This window comes from Mastacembelus armatus, chromosome 16 (genome assembly GCF_900324485.2).
Source record: "Mastacembelus armatus chromosome 16, fMasArm1.2, whole genome shotgun sequence".
In the NCBI taxonomy this organism is placed as follows: domain Eukaryota; kingdom Metazoa; phylum Chordata; class Actinopteri; order Synbranchiformes; family Mastacembelidae; genus Mastacembelus; species Mastacembelus armatus.
In genome coordinates this window covers 17,469,841-17,495,114 of record NC_046648.1, presented here as the reverse complement: position 1 = coordinate 17,495,114, position 25,274 = coordinate 17,469,841, and the positions used below count along the sequence as shown (strand labels likewise).

Sequence of the window (25,274 nt, the reverse complement as noted above, 5' to 3'; positions counted from 1 at the left end):
TTTTTACCTCTACCTTTGCCATAGAGGACATGGAAGGAACTTTGCTCATGCAACTGTAAATAACAAAGAACCTGAATGCCAGGAGACAAAATATTGCACCATCTGAGTTTACACACTTTGATAGCCATTAATAGCCCAATCTGTCTGTACATTCCCTTCCCTTCCCTCTAGTACAAAAACTGCACTATAAAAAACTACCAAGCAAGCAGAGGGAGAGACACTAGCATATTCTACAACCTGGCAGACATGATGAACCTCATCAAAACCAATGGTAAGACCCTGTTAGACAATATGGACAGATGAATGTGTGTTTGTGGCTTATTAAAGTTGAGCTGCATTTTTACCCCCTGGCATCATCAGGCATCCTCTGTGTTCTCATCGGCCTGTTGGTTTCCGAAGCCTCCACTCGGCCTGGAAAGAATCTAGAGGAAGAAGTATCCTACCTAAAGCTGAGACTAAGCTCTCTGAAAAATCGCTACAAATTCCTGTGTGATCAGTATACCAGTCTGGCAAAGAATTACTCAGCTCCAGGTACTGGGCTTTCCTCTTTCGGGCTCCAGCAGACAGACAACAATTTGTTATTTCTTTATATGTGTTATTCTGCAATTCCACACCTGTGCTTTATCACCCTGTAAACTTTTGTTACTGTTTGTCTGATTATTTCTTTTTTTACTGTGTCTACCTTTCCTCACAGCGTTTATCTGCACCCAGTGTCCTGATGGGTGGTTTCAGGTCGACGATCAGTGCTTCTTGCTCACCGCTGACAAGATGGACTGGTTGAACAGTAAAAAAAATTGTACAAAGATGGATGGCCACCTTGCCATCTTGACCACCAAGGAAGAGCATGTGAGTGTGTCTGTGTACTGTTTTTATGATTTTTTTTTTTCTTCTGTATTTCAATATATTTGTGAATTGATAACGGGCCATAAATGTGGCTGCAACACATTTTCAGGACGCCATAGAGAAAGAAAGCATAAGATTTGGAGGGTTTTACACGAGCTACTGGATCGGACTGACTGACAGCGAGAATGAAGGCGACTGGAAATGGGTGGACAAATCAACACTTACAACACCGTATGTATGAAACAACTGAAACACTTTTCTCGCAGCAAGACAATATAACTACAATAAACACAGTGCCTTCATTAACAAAATAGTAAAAACAATAGGCATACTGTAAGTGCATACATGCAAGGCCATAAACCTGAGAGGTGTATAGAGGATTTACAGCCAGTGTTTTCTTTAGGTCTATGTAAAGAAAATATAGAACGACACCTTCGCACTATTTTTTATGGGCATTATCACAAAAGAGAGAAAAGCATCATAATAAAGACAGGTTCACTGAGCAGGCCAAGACCATCGAGAATATTTTTAGTGTGTAAGGTGACCTTGCTGAGCAGATGTAATGCAGAGCAGAAGTGTCTTTGGAGCTTTTTCCCCCCTCCTCATCCTTTTTTTTTTTTTTTTTTTAACATTGAATGAATGTAATGAATATTCCTGCTGATTTTAAAAAAGAACAACCCACAACAGCACTCTGTGAAGCTTCACGTGAGCAAAGCTTTGAGCTAAGTTCTAATGACAGCATTAATGTTGGTATTTAGCAGGTATAATACTTACCATAATCACCATATTAGTTTAACGTGTTAGCATGCTAACATTTGATAATTAGTACTAAGTGCAAAGTACAATTGAGGCTGATTTATTTCACAGATAGTTGTTTAGTCATAAAGTATATAAGGAGAATATTTTATTTAATAAAAAGATAAAAAGCAAGGGTATTATTGAAGTGAGTAGGGTTCACCCTCTGGAGCCCATGACTGTCTATGTGTAGGCCTAGATCCAATAGTAGAGGTGATATTTTTGATGAAAGAAACAACATAGATAAAAGCTAGCTTGCAGTAGGGCTGTGGAAATGTGTGTAGCATATGCAATGACTTGATCAACAGGGTTTCCTAAATAACAAAGCAATTCCTAACCAAATACTTACTAGCTTGCATATATAAGATGTACAAATGAAATTTCTGAAAAAAAGTGCCACATGCATGTGGTCATTATTATATGTTTTTTAAGGATCAATTATTCATTTAAGTGTATCTGAAAACAGCACAGATCACCTTTCGTAATATCACCCGTCACACAGACACATGGCATGATGATGACATCAGTCAGTTCCCCTGAAAACTGCTGCTGAATGTACACACACACACACACACACACACACTGATTTTTGTCTTTCTTCCCAAGATTTTGGAACAAGGTGAAATCTGAGCCAGACAATAGCCCGATGGCTGGGTCAGAGGGAGAAGACTGTGCAGTGGTTGAAAGCCGCTCTCAAACCTGGTACGATGTGCCCTGTTCTTTCACTTATCCCCGAATCTGTCAGAAGGATGCCATCCCGCTCGAGTGAGCCCCATCACACCAATGCAGGAACACCATACATTTTCGACAGATATATTTGTGCTTTATTGAAAAACTTAAAGGTCCATTTACAACAATGACCAACAGATTTGCTTTGTTTTGATCTTCAAATCATCAACTCTCTGTCAAATAAGAGCGTGGTGCAATAGAAGTAATAAAGTATAACATGTAAAAATAATATATGTGTGTAAATATTCATTGAAGCAAATAACCCAGCCTTTCAATGCCATATTATAGAGCATCATAACATATGTACATGACATAACAATCAATCAACAAATACATGAACATAAGGGTGTGAATAGAATCAGGTATAACATACACAGTCACTGACAGCAGTACTCACCAACAAATATAGAATTAAATTGAACATTTCCATAGGACGATGTGACAAAGAATTTGATTACTGGTTATATTACAAATGTAAAAATAGACCAAACTAGCTCAGCATGTACAACCATAAAACACATTTTTATCACATTCTTACCTGACACTTCAACAATGACTGAATTTTTTTTTAAGCTTTCGGACCTTCACCTAACATGGCTAACAGCGGTTCACACTTTAGGAGATATGACAGAAAAATCCATGTCCTCTTGAAATGTCTTTCTTGGTAATATTATGATCTGTAGAATCCTTTGGGTGTGGGGCTGAAACAAAAGGTCACATTTTTGAATGACTTATGGAAAGAGTGGAAAGAGACAGGGCTTAAAATCAGACATGACTAAAAGTAATATTTAGTTTTCCATGATGTTGAGTGTGTGACTGTAAATGCATGTTTGGAAGCATATCCTCGGTCCAGGAAATGGTTTGTACGTACTTTTTGCACCGGCAGAGTCGATGCTTAAGGTGTCTCAACTTCCGCTAATGTCAGCCACAAAGAGGGAGAGACAGAGAGAAACAGAGTTAACACATACTGTACTGTCAAAAGTCCAGTGTGATCTAACAGAGAGGAATAAGAATGGTTTAATTGTACTTGTCTGCGTCGACACAGGATGACAACAAGGATGAGGAGGAGGATTACGATGGCTGCAGCGCTGCATATGATCACTAGCATCCAAACACTCAGTCTGGGTTCTGCAAACAACACAGACACTGTTTCATCAAACGCTATACAGTACGGAGAATGCATCATGTAAAACCAAGTTTCTGTCGTAAAGGACTGTGGCCACAAGGTCATGCCCATGTCATATTTCCTGCTCTCCTCTCACATCCTGTGCTCACCGATCTTCAGCATTATCACATCTGACGTCAGCTTCGTGCTGCCCTGCCACAAGGCACACCCCCAACTTCCTCTATGTTCTGTTCCTACATGTGGTATGATCAGAAGTGCAGGGTGATGGTCAGATTGTAGAGAGGGGTGGGAAGCTTGTGCAGGTGGGGACCATTTCAGTTGCAGATCAGGGGACACAGGGTGGCCAAGGCTGCAAGTCAGGTTGACCTGTTGGCCAGAAATTAAGTCTGTTCCAGGAGAGGAGAGGACTAGAGAGAGAATAGAGGAAGGGAACAAAGAAATTAAAAAATAGATTTATTTCAGTGATTATTAAATGTATGGAAGTTGCATTTGTTAACATCACTGAATATGACTCAGCTTTTGGCTGCAGCCTGATAGAGAAACTTGCCAGTTATTTTTAAAATTAAAAATAACATTCTTTCCAAAGCCATACAAAGTCACAACTACACTACATATTGAATATCTTTGGTCTTTAGACTGCATCGTGTCTGTACTATCTTCTTCCAGCATCTTACGGACTAAATGAATAGATAGATTAATTGAGAAAAGAACAGGCAGATTAATTGATAATGAAAACAATTACAAGCTGTAACACTAAAATTTATACAGGTACAATCAAGATACTAACAAATTTCCTTTCATTTGGTTCTGCAACACCTTAGTATTATATATAAAATTTTACCTCAACAGATGAACAAATTATATCTCATTCTTAGGCACGATAAATTAAATTAAATTAAATTAAATTAAAAGCCACTTTTTAAAAGCAGGGCAAAAGTTGTAGAGACCATAAATATATGCTGTCCAGGGAGGTCCTTGAATTTATCCATTAGATAGATTAACTTGTTTTTTTTTTTTTTTTTTTTAATGTTCCTGGTTAAATAATAGTTCAGATAAAAATGAGAATCTTGGTTTTACATCATAAACCCTCAGAACACAGAGTCCAATTAAAATTCATTGTGCTACCACACTCTTCTGGCTGAGAGAAAGCTCGTTATATCCTATTAAAACAAGTGGAGCTAGACAAGTGTATTAGCCACTGAATTAGACACACGTCACACCAGGGACACTTTCGAAAAAACTCTGCAGCAGCATAATGAAAGCACTTGCACGGTACAAAAGAGCGGAGGCAGAGAGGTGAAAAACAAACAACGTTTTATAATGAAAAAGACGCAAAAAGCTGGGTATTAAAAAGATAAATTAGGGTACTGCAATGACAGACAGAAAAAACAGACAATTTCATATGACCTATTTGAATGTGACCAAAAGTTGTGCATGTGCAAATCAGTTTGCTTTGACTTACTCTGCAACGCCTCTACGTGTACAGTCCTGCTCACACTGACGCCGTTTTTGAATTTCATGCTGCACATGTAATTGCCTCTGTCTTCTCTTCTCCCTTGCTTTCTTGTCAAAGACAGGCTTCCTTTCTTGAGTTCCGGTGCCGCATTTAGTTCTCTATGTTGGTGTGACTTCCAGGTCAAAGGATCTTCCGGAGAAAGGGAGAAGAGCAACTGTGGATTATTAGAGACGTGTCCCGAGGATTGTTTAGGGAAGAATTGCCATTGAACTTCTTGCATTCCCGCAGCTTTGATTTGTTCCCAGGAAATGTGGGAAGGAATGGAACAGGGGATATCGAGACGTGAGCCTTTAGACGTATACTGAGGTTGTGAAGGAGCTGGGGACAAGTCTAAAGGACAAAAAAAAAATAGAAAAATGTTAACATTATCTGCAGGATAAGGACAGACTGCCGTAAAACAAATGCATGTGTGTGCATACACATTAACTTACCCATAACACTGACAGAAACCTTAGCATGGTGTTGTTTTTTATCGTATTTCACAACACAGGTCCACTCGCCATTGTCTTGGCTACTGACTTGACTCACTTTCACTTGTCCTCCGTAAGTTACTTGTCCCAGGGGATTTAACCACTCTATCTTTGGCTTCTTCTCAGGTTTTGCTTCACCACAGTCCAGAGACAGAGAATCCCCAGGCAACAGAAGAGACTTTGGATTCACAGTTACTAGCACGAGGTAAAAGAGACAGAATTATTAAAGTGTACTTTCGTCTCAGTGTTGTTGATATTTCAGTATTTTGACAATTTGGCTGCATTTCCATTAAATAACCAGTAGTCCATCAAATTAAAATATTTCTACAGTCCAGTTTAACATCCTTGGAAAAGGTTGAAAAACTTGACAAGTTATACCCACAGCCTTTTCAAATGTAAACATAATTGATACTTTTCTATTACTTTTTCTTTGCATAACACACAACATAAAATCATGCACAAGATTTGAACAAAACAAGACAGCTACATAAAGTAGTTTTGTAAAAACTGTAGTAATCTATACTAATTAAAATGTGTCAGGATGAATGTGACATGACTGAACTGGGCATGTCACTATACATTAAGTCTTACCTCTGAGTTCGAGGATTTTGTATTTGGTGATGTTGGTGGTAGAGCCCAACGTCACTCTACAGATAAAAGTTCCAAAGTGCTTTGGCTGAATCTTAAGGATTGTCAGTGAGTCCCCTAACCAGGACATCGTGATGTTCCAGCGGTTACCTGCAGGGTGAGAATTAAATGATGGTAACTGTCAAAAGAAGAGTATCTTTATTTGCATTGTTTAGACCTATTTCATCAGTTGATGGCAAAAATGTGTTATTATATATAACTTAATACATTGATCACCTTCAGTTTTCTTTACGTTAAAGGTGTTGCTCCAGGCAATGTTCAGGTTATTTGGATCATCAAATGTCCAGTACATATAATGTTTGTTTGACTGATATGAAACTGGATTCTTCAGAACAACGTTATCTCCCACTTGAGCGTACAGCACCTCTTCTTTTCCTAATAAAGAAGGATATTATGTGTTGATGCACAAAACCAAACTGTCCTGTCCCCAAATTAAAATAATTGTCAATAAGTGCATCTTACCTGTTGCGGAGAACACAGAGTGTTGAGGACAGACTGAAGTGAGTATGAGAATGAGGACAGATTGAATTATGTTCTTCATGTCAGCCATAAGTCTGAAAAACATTATTTTTTAAAAATACATGTCAGGTATTTGTAAAATATTTGTATGCTGTTCAAAACTCTCAGTAAGCATTTGTAAGTTATAATACTATTTATTGACAACATACTGAGAGTTTTATAACCATTTAAAATATTTTTTTTAACCCCACTGAGAATAATTTATTTTTTGTTTAATTAATTTCTACCAGTTAAAATAAGTTGAAATCCAGGTTGTAATGGTCTGTATAGTGTGTACCCAACTGTATATTGCTACAATCATTGAATTTAGAGCTAATCATCTACATTGCTACAACATTTTTCATCCAGGTAGTATTTATTTATATGTATTTTGGTCAGTGAGGAAGGGGAAAAGGTGTGGGCCAAATATGGAGCCCTGTCAAACACCATCAGCAGCTTGTGTAGATGATCAAAGACTTTTACTAAGTCTTTTTATTTGCTATGATCATTTCAGGTGATCAACTGGCATCCTTAACAATAAACTCACTAAGGAAACAAATGAGGTGCTATGTATTTGCTGAGGAAGGATTTATTTGAAACAGGACAAAAATCATTTATTCTTGATGGATCAAGATTGTTTTTCAGGAGTAGTTGGTAAATGCATGTACTATTGAGTTATCAGGCATATCTGCACAGTCCAAATAAAAATCCCTGAAAGGTGTGTTCCTGGGATATTTAATAGCAATTAAAATGTAGTTGTACTTAATAAAGTAGCGTCTGAATGTGTGCACAGAAGCATCACAGAACTCACTTTAAAATTCACTGACAAATTTTGAACAGTAGCTATTTAAAAGTAGCATTTCAAAAGATGTATGCTGTCGAGACAACCCTACTCTCACATTTTGTATGTTGATATAAAATTTACAGCAGTGAAATCCATTCAACAGGAAGCAAAGGGGGGTTTGTGGTGGTCTCAGATTTAGAGAGATTTCAGAAGATAAAAGACAAAGAGTTTGAAAGCTGAGAGTAGGCGACCTGTGGTGGGCTTTGGAAGAAAAGAAACAGAGAAACAGACGAATGTTGGAGGGAAGAGACACCAAGCGTATGCTGGGTTGTGGTGGGCCTTGATTTAGTTTAGGTGCTGATTCTTATCCCAATCCTCCCCTCCTCTGTTCCCCCTCTGCCTCTCACACCCCCTCTCTTCCTCTGCTGTTCCACGAAAGACGGATCTTTCCGCGCTTAAAAAGAGAAAAAAAAGAGACCACAGCACCAGCAGCACACCTAGACTGTGGTTTAAGGTAGATGTTTCTCTTCTTCTCTCCCTGTTTCAGTCCCTTATCTCCCCCCCTCCCCTTTTGTTCTGTACTGAGTACAGTATGTCTTGATTGTACACAAAAATCTTTGTTCTCTCAAAGACTTCTGTTGTCGCTTTTATAGCGATTTAACCATCTGAAAGAAAACATATAGGCGATTTGCCAACTGTTGAATTAAATCTCCAATTTTACTTGTAAAATTAAAATAAGGCATTCAAATTTAATGGAAAACCAAATTATATTTAAAGCCCACGCTGTTTTTTTTTTTTCACATAAGTTAAGATTGTTTTGTAAGTATTTGGCAATGTAGGCTAAAAGCAAGTGCTACTTGCTTTTTGTGAAGACTTATTTGTGCCAATCTTTTTAACATTAAATTAAATTTTGTGTGAAATCAATCCTCATTATCGACATTAACATGTTTTGCATCAGGCTTTAGCGCATCATACTCAATAAACTTGTTTAGAAGTGCAATGAGCTCTGGCTTCTGGTTCTTGTACAGTCATAAAATTCTAAGAATAAGGAAGAATAAGAAAATAATAGCATGTGTTCACCTTGAATTACATATGCAAGACATTCACATCAATGTGATTCAAATTCATTGGTGGGTTTTAAATTCTTGACCTAATTCTCTTAGGATTTCCAACAAAGTGTCGTAAATGATTATCCATGGTTTCGACAAATGTTTGGTGCCATCTGTGAACGCAGCGGCCTTTATGTCCGCTCCCTTTTAAGTCCTCTACATAACAAATATAACGATACGTATTTCAAGTTTTCTAAGAACTTAAGTCCTTTTGATATCACCAAACTTTGTTAGATTTATTCTTGATCTTCATATTACATCTAAGACATACATTATTATGAGAGCATGTAATGTCAGTCTACACTTCAAAATCAGTTGATACTCAAATCTACCTTCTGCCTTTTAAACTAATCTCAAGACATGAAAAAGTGGGCAGTTTCTATTTTTTTTTAATTAAACCCACAAAAACCTGAAATCCTTTTCAATTGGTGCAGATGTTGCTAACCTAAAAATAAGAGAGAACCTGGTTCTTATTCCCTCATTATCACCCGGCAGTGTAGAGCTCAGCCTCATAACTTACATAAGCTCAATTATGTAGTCTTGTTTTTATCAACTTAGGAGGCTCTCCAAGAACCCACTGTTTCCATCCATCATAAATTTGGAAACTGTCGTTCGTGCCTTCATGTCATTCCACCTTCAATTAGCACAACATATAGTTGCCAGATTTTTAATAGAAGTCATATGAAAGAGCACATTTAGTATATTTGCCTGGTTGATAATTATTTTTAGGATTGATTTAAAAATTTTACTCATTATTCATTATAAAGCCAGGGTAGCGACGCAAGCTACATCTCATACCTTTTAATCCCATTAGTGCCGACCTGGTCCCTGAGGTCCACAAACACAATGCTTTTGGCACTCTAGACTTAGAAAAAAGTGGAGATCGAACATTTTGCAGTAAGAGCATCTGGACTATGGAACAACCTCCCCAGACTAAACGTCACATGATTTTATCGCATAATTTTTTTTAAAAATTTGGGTCATATAGGTTGTGTATGAATCTTGTCGTATGACGTATGTTTTTTTGAATGCTGGGAAACATACACAGAGTCACTGTTTTATTGTGTTGTTTGTATCCTCTGTAAAGCACTTTGTAAACCTGGTTTAAGGAAGGTACTATATATAAAGTTTATTATTATTGTTATCTGCCTGGAGCCTCACATTTATAATATAAGACAGTTAACGTAGCAGTTTGACAAGCAGAAAAACAAACATCAAACAACAAAACAGCTTTGATTTGCTTATCGTTCACACTAAGATCAGTCTGCTACCTCAAGAACAGCACCAGAAAATATTAAACTCTGATGTGATGTGATGAAACATCTCAAAGCAAATGGTTATGTATATTTCAAATGTATCCATGTAAGATCAAGGACTGTAAACACATGAATATGATCTTTCAACTTGTCAGGTGCAATTTCATAGAAATGCTGCATTATTTATTGTAACTGAGACAAAGTGAAATTGATGATAAACAGACGTTCAAACTCATGGCACCTGTGAAGCTAAAACCCAGAAACCAAGGCTGACGATCATATCTCTATTCTGGATGCAGGTTCAATAACACGCAGAGGGGGAGGGGAGGGGAGAGTGTAGATCCAACACCGTGGAGAGGTGAAGGTGGGGAGGGGAGTGAGTAGGAAAAGAAAAAGGAAAACACAACATTGGCAGTTTTACACTCATATTCTCACTTTTTTCATTCTGCTCTGATTTTTTGCCACGCAACCATCTGATACTATCTCGTCTTTGTAATTTTTTTTGATCGTGTGATTGTTGTTCATAGTCAATGATACAAAATTTAACATTAAAGATATCTCAACACATTTGAATTAAATTATCATATTGTTTTAAATGTCCAAAACAGATAATGCATTAAAAATTTCCCCAGATACTGTAAATGATGTTCGACTATAGCGGTAGTTCATTTTGGTTAGCTGCTCAGTGTTTAATTACTTCTGAATTTCAGCGAAGCATATGACACGAAAGAAGATAAAATATAAAAAATGCAACAATTTTCAATGTGTAATGAAAATTTGATTAAAATTGTTTTTATGTTGTTGATTTTATGTTTATATTTTTTAGTATTTATTTCAGTTGTGTTCAAAAGATCAATATGTGTGTTTGATTCATTTCTGTGGCTCTAATTAGGTAAAACTCAATGTGGCAATTCGGCTTCTCTGAGCCTGCTGAGGTCTTACAGGTTTAAGATTCAAAACAGGTATCGGGTATTAAAAATCATTTGACACTGATATATGATGTATATGTAGATACACTGTTTATATATATATATATAGATATATATATAGATAAATAGATAGATAGATAGATTTGATAGATATAGATATATAGTAGTTATATTTAGATGTGTACGGTATATTTGGCTAAAATGTAAAAACAAAAGACAGTATACTTACAACTCCTGTTAAGTTCTTAAGTGTCCCTCTGTGTTCAGTGATCAGTGGAGTCAAGAGGAAATGCTGAATATTTATCAAGAGAGCCTCGTTTTTAAGTGTCGTTGCACCTCCCTCGTCACCGATTGGTCTGGAAACAAGCACACAGTTGTTGATCAAAACTAAAAACAGAATAATGATCTTTGATTGGCTGTAGCAGAACGAGAGGGCAAGATGCTCCCATTAAACTTTTCTCTACTGTCTTAAAACAGTTTGAGCTAATTGCTTATTGTGGTGTTTAAGACAAATGTTTATAAGCTGCCTTATAATATTTGTTTAGACGCAAAAACAGAATCAGATGGGCAGAGTAACTGAGCCAGTAAATTTATATATTTTATATACATGATAGTCTATACGGCTTTTTCCTTAGTAATTTATTCAGTCGAAAAACACATTAAAACTAATCCTAATTGGATGAAATTGTTATCGGAATTGCTGCTTAATAACATAAGTCACAAAATCTGAGAATGGTCTCATTAGACTCATTATCTTTAGCACATATTAAATAGCACGCAGGCAGCTAATGGCCTAATTTATTGTAATTCCTCAGTAGGTTTTCCCCTGGTCATAATAATTGTACTGATTTAGATACATAATTAGTGTATCTCAATTCAAGCCATGAGCTGCTGAACCAATCTTCAAAAAAGCAATGGCAATTAAATGGCAATTAAAAATATAACATTTCCTGTAATGAAACACCCTTATTAAGTGTCGAATACAAAAAGGCAAAAATAATTTATTTGGGTGACAACCTATGACGGCCGTACAGAGGCATGTGAAGGTATATAAATAAATAAATAAATAAATATACACATATGTGTGTATATTATAATAAAATATTGCATGAAATTTCAGCCATTGACGCATTTGATCTTTCTTTGCGATCAGCTTCCTATATCTCTGTGACCTGTCTGTGTGGACATTTTTACACATAAACGTATTATCATTGTCTTTCTTTAAGAAAATTGTCTTCATTCATGTTAACAGCAATTTTTCTGTTGCTAACGTGTTTCGTCTTCTAGAAAGCAGGAATACGCTGCGGAACAACACGTATCAGTGTCGTTGCTTGTTCACAAGACAAATGGATCTTAATGTTGAATAAAGTCTGCAGAGACTATTTGTGACAAGCCTGAGGACTGAAAAATCATATATTGCTCAAAACAAAATGATTTTTTTCCCCGAAACATTTATCCAAATGCTTCTCTGTATGACAAATACTATTAAAACTAGAGTAAAATGTTCAATTCCAAGACGCTATCATTGGGCCACACCAAACTGCACACATGTATTAGACACATTTAATTTTAAGTCAGCATTCAACATGAATGTTGTTTTGGCAGAAAAAAAGCGTTTAAATTTAAAATTTTAGAATGAAGCTCATTGTGTTTGAATAAATTCTGGTCTGTACACGTTTGTTAACAACAGACCCGCCAATCGGTCTGCGCAGGCGATTAATACCTTCAATCAGCAAAATTATATATCATACAAACTACTTCTATGTTCAATGAGAATATGCAAAACAAGCTCAAAACAAGCAAATGAAGTCATTGTAGTAACAAACAAAGCTGTAAAAGGACATTTTAAACAGGTTCATTGTGAGATAACCAACGTTTGTCCGTAAAAAAAAGACACTAACTAAACATGGTTCTCTGCTAAACTGCCCCTCGTGATGTCACTTTAAATCGCCCCTGTGCCATAAAGTTACCACAAACTTACTCTCTGTATTGTGTATGTTTTTGATAATAACACTGCACACTACACAGTCCAGCTGCGGGAAGGTTAACTAAGACATACAGCCTTGCTGAATATAAAATCAGCGTTTCGTTGTTCATTTCAACGAGTGTTTTGCTGATATAAAGAAAATAAATGGAACATCATGTGTATAATTCACATTACACGCTGCAGCAAATACTAACTCTTTTATTACTTATGGGGTAAATGTACACCTGTGCTGGAGTCTAACATCTGCTTGTGCTTATCCCCGCTCCTAACATGCTGTAGGGTCTCGATTGCACTCAATACAACAGTATTGTAACATCTGTGGCTCTGTGTCTGTTCGCACAGTTTGTCTCTAAGAACTTATTGAGGTCCTCAATGAAGGGATTAACAGTCATTGATGCACAGCTGTACTGATGTGGTATTATTTTGAGAGTTAAATACCAAAAACATTTAGAAACGTATACATTTTAAACTAGCCAAAACAAACAAACGAACAAACCAGTCCCACCAAACATACTTGAAAAGGTAAATGAATCCACATGAATCTACATTGAGCTACATGTAATGGCAGCCACAGTCGACACGAGTTTAATGTTGCTTGTTGAATGATTTAAAAAGCTGTTCAGTAGCCTATATTCAAAACTGCAAAACTATGAAAGGACGTTCGCAAAGTAAGACAGTTTTATTCAAGTGGATCAGCTTTGTAGGGAGAAGTGAGTGTTTAAATACAGATGCATTGAAGGTCTGAAGGTTTAAGGCTCATTGAAGTTGTTTTATTTTTTTGTCGTGCCACATTAAAACATTCGTTTTTAGGCATCTCAACAAAATACCAATCATTTTTAATGAAATGTCAGTCTCCAAGGAGTGTGTCCCATGTTAAGAAACATGAGCTATGTGGATCAATTAAAGTACAAGAGCTGTAGAAACACACTGCTGAGATGGTTTATAGACATGAACCACAACAAGGACAAAACATACATCTCACACACGTCTCATGTGTCTCTCTGTGGTTTCTCTGCCTGCCTCTACTGCCTTCATGAAGGGTTCACACCTGCTTCTGTTCCCTCTGAGCTCAAATGAAACGAGCCTTTTGTTTGCTCCTTAGAACAAAACCTTCTGAATTATGGCTACCAGACAGAAAGATTCAGGTGCAGGGGGGCCTTGTGTACAACAATAATCACTGTTCATACACTGTCCCAAAGAACAGGTGCAAAATTGACCTTCTCATCTCTCCCTTGGATACACAACAGTTTTTGAGCTGTGATTTTGATGGAAAACACCTGAAAGTGAGGACTCCCTCATTAGTCACACACCTAACGAGGGCGTGTGTACCACACTGTGTCATTACTGAAAGAGAAAAAGACAAAAAGTGTGGGCCACAAACAAGAATGGAGGGTGATTCACTTTTTTCATATGAATCTCTTGCTTCCTCATCCTCCATTCTCTCCTACAGAGGGTTTCCCTCAGCATGCGATCTCTACCTTCTGTGTTTTATAACCAGATTAGGTTAGATGTATGCTGTGGGGTTTAAGTCAACTAGCCAAAACACCAAAGGATGTCTGAGGCCCTGCGAAGATGGCAAGGCAAGAGCCAGCACTGACTGTTTTAAAGTCTGTGATTGTTTCAAAAATAAACAAAATGTCAGTGGAAAAGAGGTCGAGAATCAGAAACAAGTGACATTCTGCTCAATGTCTGAAAACGTTTCATCTGTTTCATCATGAGGGGAACTTCATTCAAGCCTCTTTGAAACCTCAGATGTGTTCTGTCTCTCCCACTCACTACTTCATCTCCACCGTGCACTGTACACTTCAATGTTATTTTTTTTTCTGTTACTGAATAGTTTTGTAGGCTGCTGCATAATCATTTCGTCAGAATGGAAATATAGACGTTTTTAGCATTTAGTTGCAGTAGACTTTAACACAAGAAACATCATGCAGGCTGTGAGTCATGCTGCTACAATATTTGTTATATGAAGCCACGTGTGTGTGTGCAATTCATAAGAAATGCAGTTTGATATGTGCCAAACAGAGTTATTTTTATCATTGGAAAACTGCATCACGGCTCAGCGACAGACTGGCAAGTGTACTGTTACTGTAAAGTTTTGATTAGCTTATAGCTGATGTTGTTAACGACGCTGGTTCATCATGGAAAAAACTGCTGCACAGTCCCACAAGCGCCTACATACATGCACAAAACATTTGGTGTTTGTGCAGTTCAAGTTAAAGCATTCCGGTAAATAAATGATCATGTCGAAAATACTCATAATAATGTCAGAACATTGTCAGAACTGGAGTAGCTGACTACAGCTGACTAACTACAGATAGATAGTTCTCAAAAAGGCTTTTCTGCAATTCGGAATAGTGCTGTTAAATTCACTTTTCATTGTTGTATCGTCTATAGATGTTTCCACAGTAGCACCTTTATCTTTAGTGCTCCTCAGTATAATGTCAGGCCCTTATTTGTAACGTTAAATGCATTTGGACACACTTGTATTACTTCTTCACCTTAAATGAAACAGTGTGTTTAGAAAAAAACTGGGTCAACTAAAAAAATTGAAAACCACTATTCTTCTCTGTGGCTACACTTTGGAAAGCATTAAAATCTGTTTGGCTGCTTCAGTCTAGTAGCTCCAATAGTCATAGATTTGCCATTAGATTAGATTTAAGTCTGTCCTAAAACACAAAATCAGCACTGAAGATAATAATCCCCATCCAGAGATGGGGAACATATTTCAGAGATGTTATGTATGAAAATACATTTAAAACGCAGACTGATGCTAATCCGAGGTTTCAGCAGTTGGAGTTAGTCAAATCAGTTGATTAATTTCCTCAGTTACAGTATCTTCAGTCTTTTGGTACATAACTAGCTCTTGTTGTTACCGTCCCTCATCTGCAGCAAGAAAACGCCGACAAAGAAACAGGCAGAGAGAACTTGGCTCTATAAAGATCATAGCTTTGCAACAGTCCCTGTTGATTTAACTCAGACTGTTGAAGCCTTACGTTAATGTCAGATGAACTTTAAAATGTATTTTTGCACAGGATAGGGCTGTAGATCTTGTCCTTCATTTCTTACATGAGAATTGCATCAGAAGAGCAGTTCTTCATGTCCAGCATGGACAGGAGGAACAATTATAACAAATAAAAACTGAAATATTTGCACACACATTGTAGAAAGGTAATTAGGAAAGAATGTGAACCTATTGTTTGGATCCTTGTTGGATGTCTGAGGGGCATTGTCACATAATCAACAGACTCCTATAAAAACACAATTACAGCATTAAATTTAACGTTTGGTGCCCTGACACACACAGGTGCACGCATCCAACTACCTCACAGTAACAGCTAAACCATTGTTTCATTTCCTGATTGAAATGCACATCAACCTTAACCTACCAAGATCATGTCTACTGGTTTAGCGCTGTAGCATAAAGCTGCAAAGCACACACACACACACACACACAGCAACACTAGAGGACATCACTCAAATTCATCTAGTTACAAATGACATGACAACTTCAGCAGCATTGACAATGCATCATTTCAGTGTGAGACTGGTCAGTGATCAGTCACAATGCTATTTAAACACAGACTCCACTCATGAGCACCATCTGCAGTGAATTGAAGTGAAACCTGCGTGGAAGTGAAGCTACACATGAGGGGAGTTTACACAACGGGAAATCACCTGCCAGATGATCGTTTTAATTTGAAGGATCGTGGAAAGATAGTTGTTTACAGGTCATTAAATTTATAACAACGCTACACTTGGCAGCTGCAGTTTGAGCACAGATAATATATCAACATGGCCAACAAATGCTGCTGACTGGCACTCAACATAATATGGCACAAATTCATTCTTGTGGTTTTGATTAATTTAGTTTGGTTTTTTTTTCACAATAAATAAACCTGACATACTGTGCGTCATTATTTTCCCAGGTAGTGAAATTATGTTCTTTGATCTGATATTTTGCACTGATGGACTGACAACCCAAGTGGAAATGCAAGAAGGAGGGACACACACTGGCTCAGAAATTTCAGTTTCATTTTGAATGTGTGTTTGTGTGTGTGTGTGTGTGTGTGTGTGTGTGTGTGTGTGTGTGTGTGTATGTGTTCTTTTTTGTCAGATAATGAAAAAGAGAACTGAGTAATAGCCATGAAGAGGGAATCCTATTCTCTCATATGAAAACACCCCCAGTGCAACACAGACATTATATTTTCATAACAGAGTGAGGGAAACACAGCTTGGTAATTACCTATGGAGAAGAAGAAAAAAAAAACATACATGAAGCCTCTAAATGCGAATCTTGGCAGAAATAGCGAATTATTGCTTTCCCATAAACTCCAAGAAGAAGAGATTATATATTTAAGTTTTATGCAACGCAAAAAAAAAAAAAAAGAATAAATAGCAGCACTTTATGGCTTTATATTCAAGCACATTGGTTTTGAATAAAAAAATGCCTGAACTTAAAGTTATGGGAAACCAAGTTCTCTTTGAGTTTATGAGTGTTATTGGATGAACAGTGTAGGAATCATGGCTCTTACTTGCTCTGTGAGGCAAATGTAGGATTGGATCAGCGGCTAAGTCATGCATGACGCCGAAACAAGCAAGACAATAAGGCTGCTGCAGTACAGGCCTGGCAGAGCATCACCAGTTGAGAAGCGACTGCTGATATTTGTGGGTTTCAAACTACAACCATTCCCTGCAAATACTGAATATGATCACTTTGTTTCATTTTATTTTTTATTCTTTTTTATAGCCCTCTAAAACTGTGGGACCATGTATAAAAAAGAAGTAGAATTGGAACATCAGCGTTTGACCGTCACGGTCTTTCTTTTATTAAACTCAACGCGCTGAAGTATCCAGATAAAAAACATGGTACTGTCTCGCTTATACGGCTCATACACATATATACCCAAACTTAACTGGGTTTATCAGAAAGCTCAAAGAGTTTTTTTTAAATCAACAAACTTATACAAGCCCTGTGAAGGACTGGTGACCTGTCCTGTCCTGTCCTGTCCCTGCCTTTCACCCAAAGGGAACTGGGATAGGCTCCAGGAGATCCCCGTGACCCTAATTAGGAATAAGTGGGTATAGATAATAAATAAATGAATGAAACTGATACAAATTCAAATGTACACACAAAACCAAATGTTTTCAGTAATAACAGCACAATATCACTTAATGTAGGGATTTTAAAGTGACCTTTTTCAAACTAATCAGACTAGATCTGCTAGTGAACGCAGCACAGAGACACAAAAGAGGAGAACTGATCTATCCTGTGGCCGCCCAATGTAAAAACCTACAAGACTTAAAGCACCTGCATAAAAACTGCCAGGTGTATTTGCGTTTTCGTAACAAACACTGGGCTTTTGCAAGCAGCAGTACTTCTTGGGTTTGCTACTTCAACAACTACTTGCTACTTGTGCTCAAAACACAAAATCAGTGTGAGTCTTAGGTTGCTGATATGCAGATTATTAATCTTATATTTTCAGATATAGTAAATATTTAGCTTATCTCCAAAGCACTGGGACTGGATTATGTCCATATAAACTGTAATATTGTGTACAGATGTTTTAAAAACATGCCATGAAATACTTAGCTCTTCATTTGTTTAACTTCAGATTACCAGACAAGCAACCGAGACACGGCGTGTGTTTGGGGCGCTGTATTAGTTAGATAGGCCTTTTTGACGACCAAACTAGTTTGGCCTTCAGATATTAAAGGGATCTAATAGGCTTTTTTCACAGCGGACATTTTGACACAACAAAGCAGGAAATGCACAGGTGTATGTAATAAAATTAGCAATGAGTTCATTTAGCGGCTTCAGTTTCAGGATCCTGATATTGTCCATGTCACTGTCACACTGGTTTGGTTTTACTGGGACACTTGAATGAAACATGGACATTGTTAATATTATCAGTAACACCTGTGCTTTGCCAACTGTGACACGTGAAAAGGTCTTATAGATAATTTTACAGACTCCCAAGCAGTAAAACCTTAGGCTTTCAGTAAAATCTTACTAGGTCACATTTTTTACAAAAACACCTACAATAAGCTCTCACCGTTTAGAGTTCGATGCCTGCATGTCCTGTTTAATTTTATGTAACGTTTCTATATGCTGTTTGTCACACACAGTATGTCGACTGGGACAAACACACAAGTATAAGTGTTACAGTACAGAATATACCACATTTCTTAAGCTATAACAGCTATTTGTTCGGTCAGTCCACTGCTGATATGCTCAGTAGATAATGGGATAACAGGGGTACTGTGAACCTGTAAACACTGAGTTCTGGCATAGCGGAGCTCGCATTCATTTTTACAGACACCATTAGTTTCCTGAAATATATATATATATATATATATATATATATATATATATACAAAACAACATATATCATTATCATTATTGTTTCTTTTTCAAGATGGAAACATGAAGTCATTATGTATAATTGTATAAAATGTTAATGATACCTGTGTAAGCCTTAGAATAACCTTGGTTGCAGTAAATTACATGTAATTACAGTGTAGTGTTTCAAACAGAAAGACTCGGTGTGTGCGTTATTTTTCAGGTGTTTCTAAGCAGAAATGAAATATTTAAAATATATTTTACCCATTGTACCCCTAAGCAACATCTGACACCAACTGTTAACAGAAACAACATGTTGATTAAACATTTACACCATCCTGGCTTTAATGCATTTTATATTTTCAGAGACTTGCTCCATAAAAACCCAGTTAGAGCTGGTGTGCTGCTTGCATAATGGAACAGAAACTACAAACTACATTGCAAAATCAGCTAAATGTTTTTGTCGTTATTGCATAAAATGTGATCTTTAAACTTAAAAAAAAAAAAGTGGAACAAAAATATTCATGAGGCTTTTTTTTTTTTTAAATGAGATTTTGAGATCTCAAGGGTTCAGGGGTTGTCGTTAGGAGCAGCACAATTCAAAGACTGGTTAAACAAGTCCCATATAAGCTCAAATCCATAGACCGAGGCAGACTATTGGAAAATTATTTAAGGCCTGTGATAAAACAGCGAGAAAATCTGCATTGCTGAATTTAGTCCAATTCATGTGTTGGTGTAAATATCCCAGAGCATTCAGCCATAATACTGGAAATGATCTGGCTCATTATTTTCTAATTATGTGACATCACTTTTGTCAGTTTTCGAGGCAGAACACAGCCAATAGAAGAAGGTCAAGGCCAAGAATAATCAATTTGTACTGGATGTGGAACAAGACAAAGAGTATTAAAAATGTGGTCTCGAACACGACCAGATTTGAGTACTACAGCCCTGGCCTTCTGTGCTCCTTTGCGTCTGTGTACGATCATGGATCTGCGGCAGCGTCTGCCAGATTTGACAGTATTTGTATCAACAGTTTCCTCCCTCGTAGACAGACGCATTGCTATCCTTTCTTAACTACCTTCTCTCTAAGAAAATCCCTTAAATCGGCTTCTAACAAGTAGAATACTGAGTATGTGTACAGCATGTTTATAAGTACTCACATGTGATGTGCTCAGTGCAGCGAAGAGTTCAGCTCTGACATTTGGTTGTGTGTATGCACTGCAAGTATCTCTTTCATACTCACACACACTCACACACACTCACTCACTCACACACACACGCACACACACGCACACACACGCACACATACACAGGAAGTCAAACAGCACTATGATCCCAGCCCCTTTGTTGTGTACTAAATGGATAACATACTGTAGATTAGAATTAATACACACACACACACACACACACACACACACACACACACACACCATATAGATATGTAAAGGTTTTGTAAAGTAGGCTTATGTTACAAAACATGAGACTTTTTCAAGTTACGTGACACAATCATTTTCACTCTTAAACGGAGTTTGTAAAGAGTATGGAAGTATGTATGTATGTCATTGGTGGTCTTGTGTTACCGTGTGAAACAGGTGTTTACTGATCACATGTAGTACTGGAATCAACACCTGCACTGTACTGCACCAGTTGTGGGGAATTTGGAACCAAAGCAGGCACCGTTTAAAGCATACAATGGCCTGAATGTGTAATGATAAAACAAGACAATACTAACTGGGGGATGATTTGCTCTCACTGCTAGAAGAATCTGTTTGAATTTTACAAATAGTTGGATATTCATATAGTTTATTGATTGTCGAAGAAAGACATGATCAAATATTTTCATTTACAACAAAAAAATAAATCAAATACACAGAAACACAAGAAAGATACACATGTAAAAAGGCTAAATTAATGTAATGTAAGAGGCTTATCAGTACATTAGAAGTTGGCAGTGCTGTATAAGAGGAATGTAAAAAAAAAAAAAGTTACAGACTGTTGCTGTTCTGACTTGCAGTGGAACATCCTATTTGCAGTCAGTTCACCTGTTATATTTGCTGAAAAAGCTCAAAGTGCCCACAATGTTAAAGCCGAGTTTTTTCATCAATAGCATTCAAAAGCCCATTTACATTCAGGCCATATTCACACTGGGGTTCTTTTTTACTCGCTCTCTCATTCTCTTTATCTCCATCTATTTCTCTTTTTCCCTCTCTCTCTCATTCTTTCCTTCTTCTGTTTCACTATCTCTCCTGTTTTCCTTCGTCTTTCATGTCACTCCATTAGCAGCGGTTGCACATGGAGGGCTGATGGCTTCTCTTTCCGGCGTCCTTGCTGTGGTTTTGGTGCAGCTGTTGGGCTGTGATAAAGAGAGGAACGAGTAGAAGTTTTCACACTAATTACAACACAATAATGAAGTGCTCTGTAAAAGGCACAGTGGAAATGAAGGTCAAAGAGTCATTAGTATAAAGTCTGTTGGAAGGTATTTGTAAAGTGAAGGGTCGGTAAAGGGATTTTTGTTAGTAGAAAGATGAAAGTTAAGAACATTTACCGGTTACACTGGCAGTATTGCTTGGTCCTCAGATGTTGGCCATTCTTCATATTCATCTTCATTCTCTGCTGAAAAAAAAAAAAAAACAATCAGATTATATTTTCAGCAGCCCATTCACTTTCCATTGACAAGTCAGTAAATGAAGATTATCTGGTTGATTTTCTTCACTTACCTTCCTTCTTCTGGTCCTTTTACACAAAAAAATGACAAGGACCATGAGCAGAACCACAACCAGGCTGCCGACTCCAATTGCAACCCAGACCCACCAGTTGAGCTGCTCAAAAGCCGACTTAGGGTGAGTATCGCCTAACAAGATGGCAAAAAGCAAGTATATATAATGAATCAATGAATGACACATCCAGTGAAGAGTCACTTCAAGCAATATGTGGTCATGGTCAGAAGGTTTGCACACACGCACACACACACACAAAACACAATCAGTACGCACATTTGGCGCAAGTTACGTTCTGGCCTTCCTTTGAGCTTTCAGTTGTAGATGTATGTAGAGGTATTTTAGGAGTAGGTACTGAAAGAAAAAACACAATATATCTTGCTTTTCCACACTGACCACATGGGTTACTTTTATTTTGGTTTAAAAAAAAAAACAAAAACAAACATATGCATGGTCTCAGGCAGAAGCTTGTGCCTTACTGTTTATTTTGAGGTTTAGGTCCTCTTGGAATGATGACCCATCATGGGAAAACATACACACCCAGGTTCCAGAATCTGAGATGGCTACGGAACTGAGTTTAACGATCTGAGACCCTTCATGTAGCTTTCCATCCGGTCTCTTCCACTGCACTGTAGATCCTGGGTTCAGACCTGCTACCTCACAATGGAGCATAGCCTCACTGCCCAGCTGGAGCTCATGAGAGGGGTTGGTCCAGACTAATACAAAGATGGAGTAACAGAAAGCAAATAGAGTGAAAATTCATTTTAGGGTTATTAAATCATAACCCTAACTGCTTTGATTGCATACACGTAGGCCTGCTTTAACACTGTAGGAAGTTCTTCTCAGCTTGTGAAAGTGATGTCTGGTTATGTCTTTGGTTGAACATGGAGACTGCAAATTTCTAACAGGAAGTCGTACTTATAAACTTTGAAAAGATAAAAAACTGTTTAAAGATGTAGAATTTTGACAGGCAGAGAGGATCTATGAATTATGGGAAATGTGGGATCCAGTGTTTTGAGAGCTTGAACCCCATCAGGCCACGGCTGCATCTATTTTGACCATGTTTTAACATTTCTGACTTTTCTGAGATGAGAAACATTGGAATATGCCTTTAACGGTAAAAACTGTGTGTAGTGTAGTGTAGTGTATTTGTCCTATTTCTTCAAAGGTTATTTGTTTTTCTGAAGTTACTATTATTAAAACTGTCCTGTATTTTAAAATCTGTCAAGAATGAATGTCGCCATGGAGACAAGTGTTTAGTGTACACTTAGCTGTAACTGTCCTGATGAGCTAAACCCAATGCAGTGCTGAAAATGACTTGCAAATACAGATCTGCTGCTGACCTGAGACCACAAGAAGTGTGTGCTCTGTTAATTTATCATCTGCATCACAAATGAACTTTCCAGCATCTTCTTTTTTCAATCCAGAGATCTCAAGTTTGTTTACGTACTTCACGCTTGACCTTAACACAAGATCACCTTGGCCTAATGCAGAAAATACATTTAATTAGTCACAGTTTGTATTTTAAAACAATATATTATTCTGTAGGTGAAGTTAACAAAACTAAAAAGTCTGTTTTGATGGCTACCTTTGCGAAAGAAGCCAGTTTTCCCATTAACACTGATGATCAAGTTCGAATTATGTCTCCAGATCATAGCTCTGGTGAAGGAGTGCCCACACTCCAAAAGGGCAGTATGTCCTGCTTTTGACTTGAATACTTTGCCTGAAGCGGAGAGTGCACCCAACACTGAGGAGAGAGAATCATATTCATGAAGCACATTTCATTTAGTATCATATATTCACATGAGAATATCCCAAAGTCTGTGCATTATGACAAAGACAACCTGATGAACTTGCAAAATATTCTCATTACTTTGCATTGGAGACTCATACATTGAATATGAAATTATAGCACAATTTATCAGGTTGAATTTGACTTTAGAGAGTTTGAAGGCATTTGGGATTGGTAAGACACAAACTGCACCCGATTTTCACAGGTATAGTAAAATCTTCTTGGAAACATAAGACACATATTTGAATTCAAGATACCAGTAACTCATGAATCCTTTATTTCAAATGATTATTGAGAATTTTTTTCCAGTGGTATATTTACTCACCGCACCCAACCCACACAATGATCTTCATTTTGAATGTTGAGTCTGAGAAGTAAAAATAAAAGACATAAATTGACATTTTTTGTTACTAGAAGATCGTTTTTAAAAATTACTTTGATTTAAAACAGTTCATCCATTTCAAAGCGATACCACACACAGCTTCTGTTTGAGCTGAAACATGAGGTGCCTCACCACCAAGCTACTTGTGTACTTCCTTCCTTTATCACATGTGTTCAAAAATTAACTTGCTGCGTACTTGCATAAAAAAGCTGAAACAAATGTCACTGGGAAAATTCTAGCATATGTTTCAGCTCTTTTGTATTTAATTAACATGATGAATAATGTATGTTATGGTGCTTTGCTGTGGGCCTGATCCAAACTGCTACAAAAGACATACGGAGCCTATTTAAATAAAAAAAAAAGGAGTAACTGTATTATATAGTTTTGTCACTAAGGCAAATGAAGAAGTCCTCATGTCTATATTTTAAATTCTGACAGTATATTCATCACCCCTTTGTTCCCCTGGTTTCATTTGTTATGTTTAATGAATTTGGACTAAAAATTAGTTTCTGCAGTGTAAAATATTAACATTTAATTGAACAGTTTCTCATTTTAAAGCCACATAATATATCTTTTTTTATTTCGGTTACTTTGGATAGCTACAAAAATCATAAATCTGCCCATAGAACTGCATCAAAAAAAAATTCTGTCTCATTATATAATTATTAGTATAATTTACCTGACTGAGCAACAGTTTGAAGAAAATTAGATCATAAAGCATCTTTAGCCCTTATAAGATACACACCAAAGACTTGGAGGCATGGTTAAGTACATTTGAGAATATCTAAATTAGATGCCTACCCTAGCATCAATTCAAACCCATTTTATTACTATAATTATCACATATAGGAAGACAGATAATATCAACCTTCAAATTTTTTTGGGGTCTTCAATTGGTGCATTTGTTGCTATGTCAAGGTTGAACGTACGGAACAAAGGAATGGTTGCCGAATGGTCCGATAAAATCCGGCGATTTAAAATCACATTATAAACTTAATTTTCTAAGTTATTTTGAGATCTTACCTTGATTTGAAGGCAATGTTGTGTCTTTTGTGTTGTTACTGGAGGCCAGAATCTTTCCTCATCCTCTCCGTACTTCACCAAAAACAAAAGTGCAGGATGAATGCAAGAACTGTAGAAGGCGGAACACATCTAAAGAGAAACCTGCACTTCTGAAAGTTGTAGGCCAGTGCACACCCCAGTGTTCTGTGGGTTTGTACTTCATGCCTGTGCTTTCTTGCAAACTAGGTTTAATATTATGTGCATTGTGCAGTATTTCCAAGAAACCCAGGAAAGTTCTGTACAATGGCTTTAAAAATACTTTGTCATGACCAATTTTAAATCACAATG

General features: G+C 37.1%; 3 protein-coding genes across 5 annotated transcripts; 1 reads left to right on the top strand and 2 right to left on the bottom strand.

The window, feature by feature from the left end:
• The first annotated feature begins 231 nt into the window (after positions 1-231).
• On the top strand, positions 232-2,598 carry LOC113136611 (perlucin-like protein). Of its 2 annotated transcripts, XM_026317570.2 has the most exons (5): positions 232-271; positions 361-531; positions 695-846; positions 953-1,074; positions 2,245-2,598. In XM_026317570.2, the coding sequence occupies exons 1-5, from the start codon at positions 247-249 to the stop codon at positions 2,405-2,407; spliced, it is 633 nt and encodes a 210-aa protein (XP_026173355.1). In that variant the 5' UTR covers positions 232-246; the 3' UTR covers positions 2,408-2,598. The 2 variants fall into 2 exon arrangements, with proteins under 2 accessions (XP_026173355.1, XP_026173353.1); XM_026317568.2 differs by lacking the exon at positions 232-271 and having other exon boundaries at positions 285-531.
• Positions 2,599-2,937: 339 nt separating this feature from the next.
• Positions 2,938-20,265, bottom strand: cd4-1 (CD4-1 molecule). The gene is made up of 11 exons (XM_026317511.1): positions 20,194-20,265; positions 10,933-11,059; positions 6,590-6,681; positions 6,344-6,502; positions 6,071-6,217; positions 5,441-5,674; positions 4,956-5,339; positions 3,643-3,900; positions 3,395-3,495; positions 3,239-3,282; positions 2,938-3,068 (listed from the first exon to the last, which is right to left on the bottom strand). The coding sequence occupies exons 3-11, from the start codon at positions 6,675-6,677 to the stop codon at positions 3,038-3,040; spliced, it is 1,446 nt and encodes a 481-aa protein (XP_026173296.1). The 5' UTR covers positions 6,678-6,681; positions 10,933-11,059; positions 20,194-20,265; the 3' UTR covers positions 2,938-3,037.
• A 550-nt stretch (positions 20,266-20,815) lies between these two features.
• LOC113136595 (T-cell surface glycoprotein CD4-like) lies at positions 20,816-25,099 on the bottom strand. Of its 2 annotated transcripts, none has more exons than XM_026317543.1 (9): positions 24,948-25,099; positions 23,868-23,909; positions 23,339-23,497; positions 23,094-23,234; positions 22,230-22,466; positions 22,027-22,104; positions 21,751-21,884; positions 21,579-21,643; positions 20,816-21,386 (listed from the first exon to the last, which is right to left on the bottom strand). In XM_026317543.1, exons 2-9 carry the CDS (start codon positions 23,893-23,895, stop codon positions 21,302-21,304), a joined length of 927 nt encoding a protein of 308 aa, XP_026173328.1. In that variant the 5' UTR covers positions 23,896-23,909; positions 24,948-25,099; the 3' UTR covers positions 20,816-21,301. The 2 variants fall into 2 exon arrangements, with proteins under 2 accessions (XP_026173328.1, XP_026173327.1); XM_026317542.1 differs by having other exon boundaries at positions 20,820-21,386; positions 21,579-21,646; positions 24,948-25,095.
• Positions 25,100-25,274: the final 175 nt, after the last annotated feature.

Bases quoted from the DNA above. Each gene is read 5' to 3' on its own strand.
- LOC113136611 (XM_026317568.2), top strand. From the start codon at position 300: ATGAATGTGTGTTTGTGGCTTATTAAAGTTGAGCTGCATTTTTACCCC. The intron at 532-694 runs GTACTGGGCTTT...CTTTCCTCACAG, and splicing joins AAAGAATTACTCAGCTCCAG to CGTTTATCTGCACCCAGTGT. The intron at 847-952 runs GTGAGTGTGTCT...ACACATTTTCAG, and splicing joins TGACCACCAAGGAAGAGCAT to GACGCCATAGAGAAAGAAAG.
- cd4-1 (XM_026317511.1), bottom strand. From the start codon at position 6,677: ATGGCTGACATGAAGAACATAATTCAATCTGTCCTCATTCTCATACTC. The intron at 5,675-6,070 runs GTAAGACTTAAT...ACCTCGTGCTAG, and splicing joins CAAAATCCTCGAACTCAGAG to TAACTGTGAATCCAAAGTCT. The intron at 3,496-3,642 runs GTGAGCACAGGA...TGTTGTTTGCAG, and splicing joins TGTGATAATGCTGAAGATCG to AACCCAGACTGAGTGTTTGG.
- LOC113136595 (XM_026317542.1), bottom strand. From the start codon at position 23,895: ATGAAGATCATTGTGTGGGTTGGGTGCG. The intron at 21,885-22,026 runs GTGCGTACTGAT...CCATCTTGTTAG, and splicing joins GAACGTAACTTGCGCCAAAT to GCGATACTCACCCTAAGTCG. The intron at 21,387-21,578 runs GTAAATGTTCTT...TCTTTATCACAG, and splicing joins CAATACTGCCAGTGTAACCG to CCCAACAGCTGCACCAAAAC.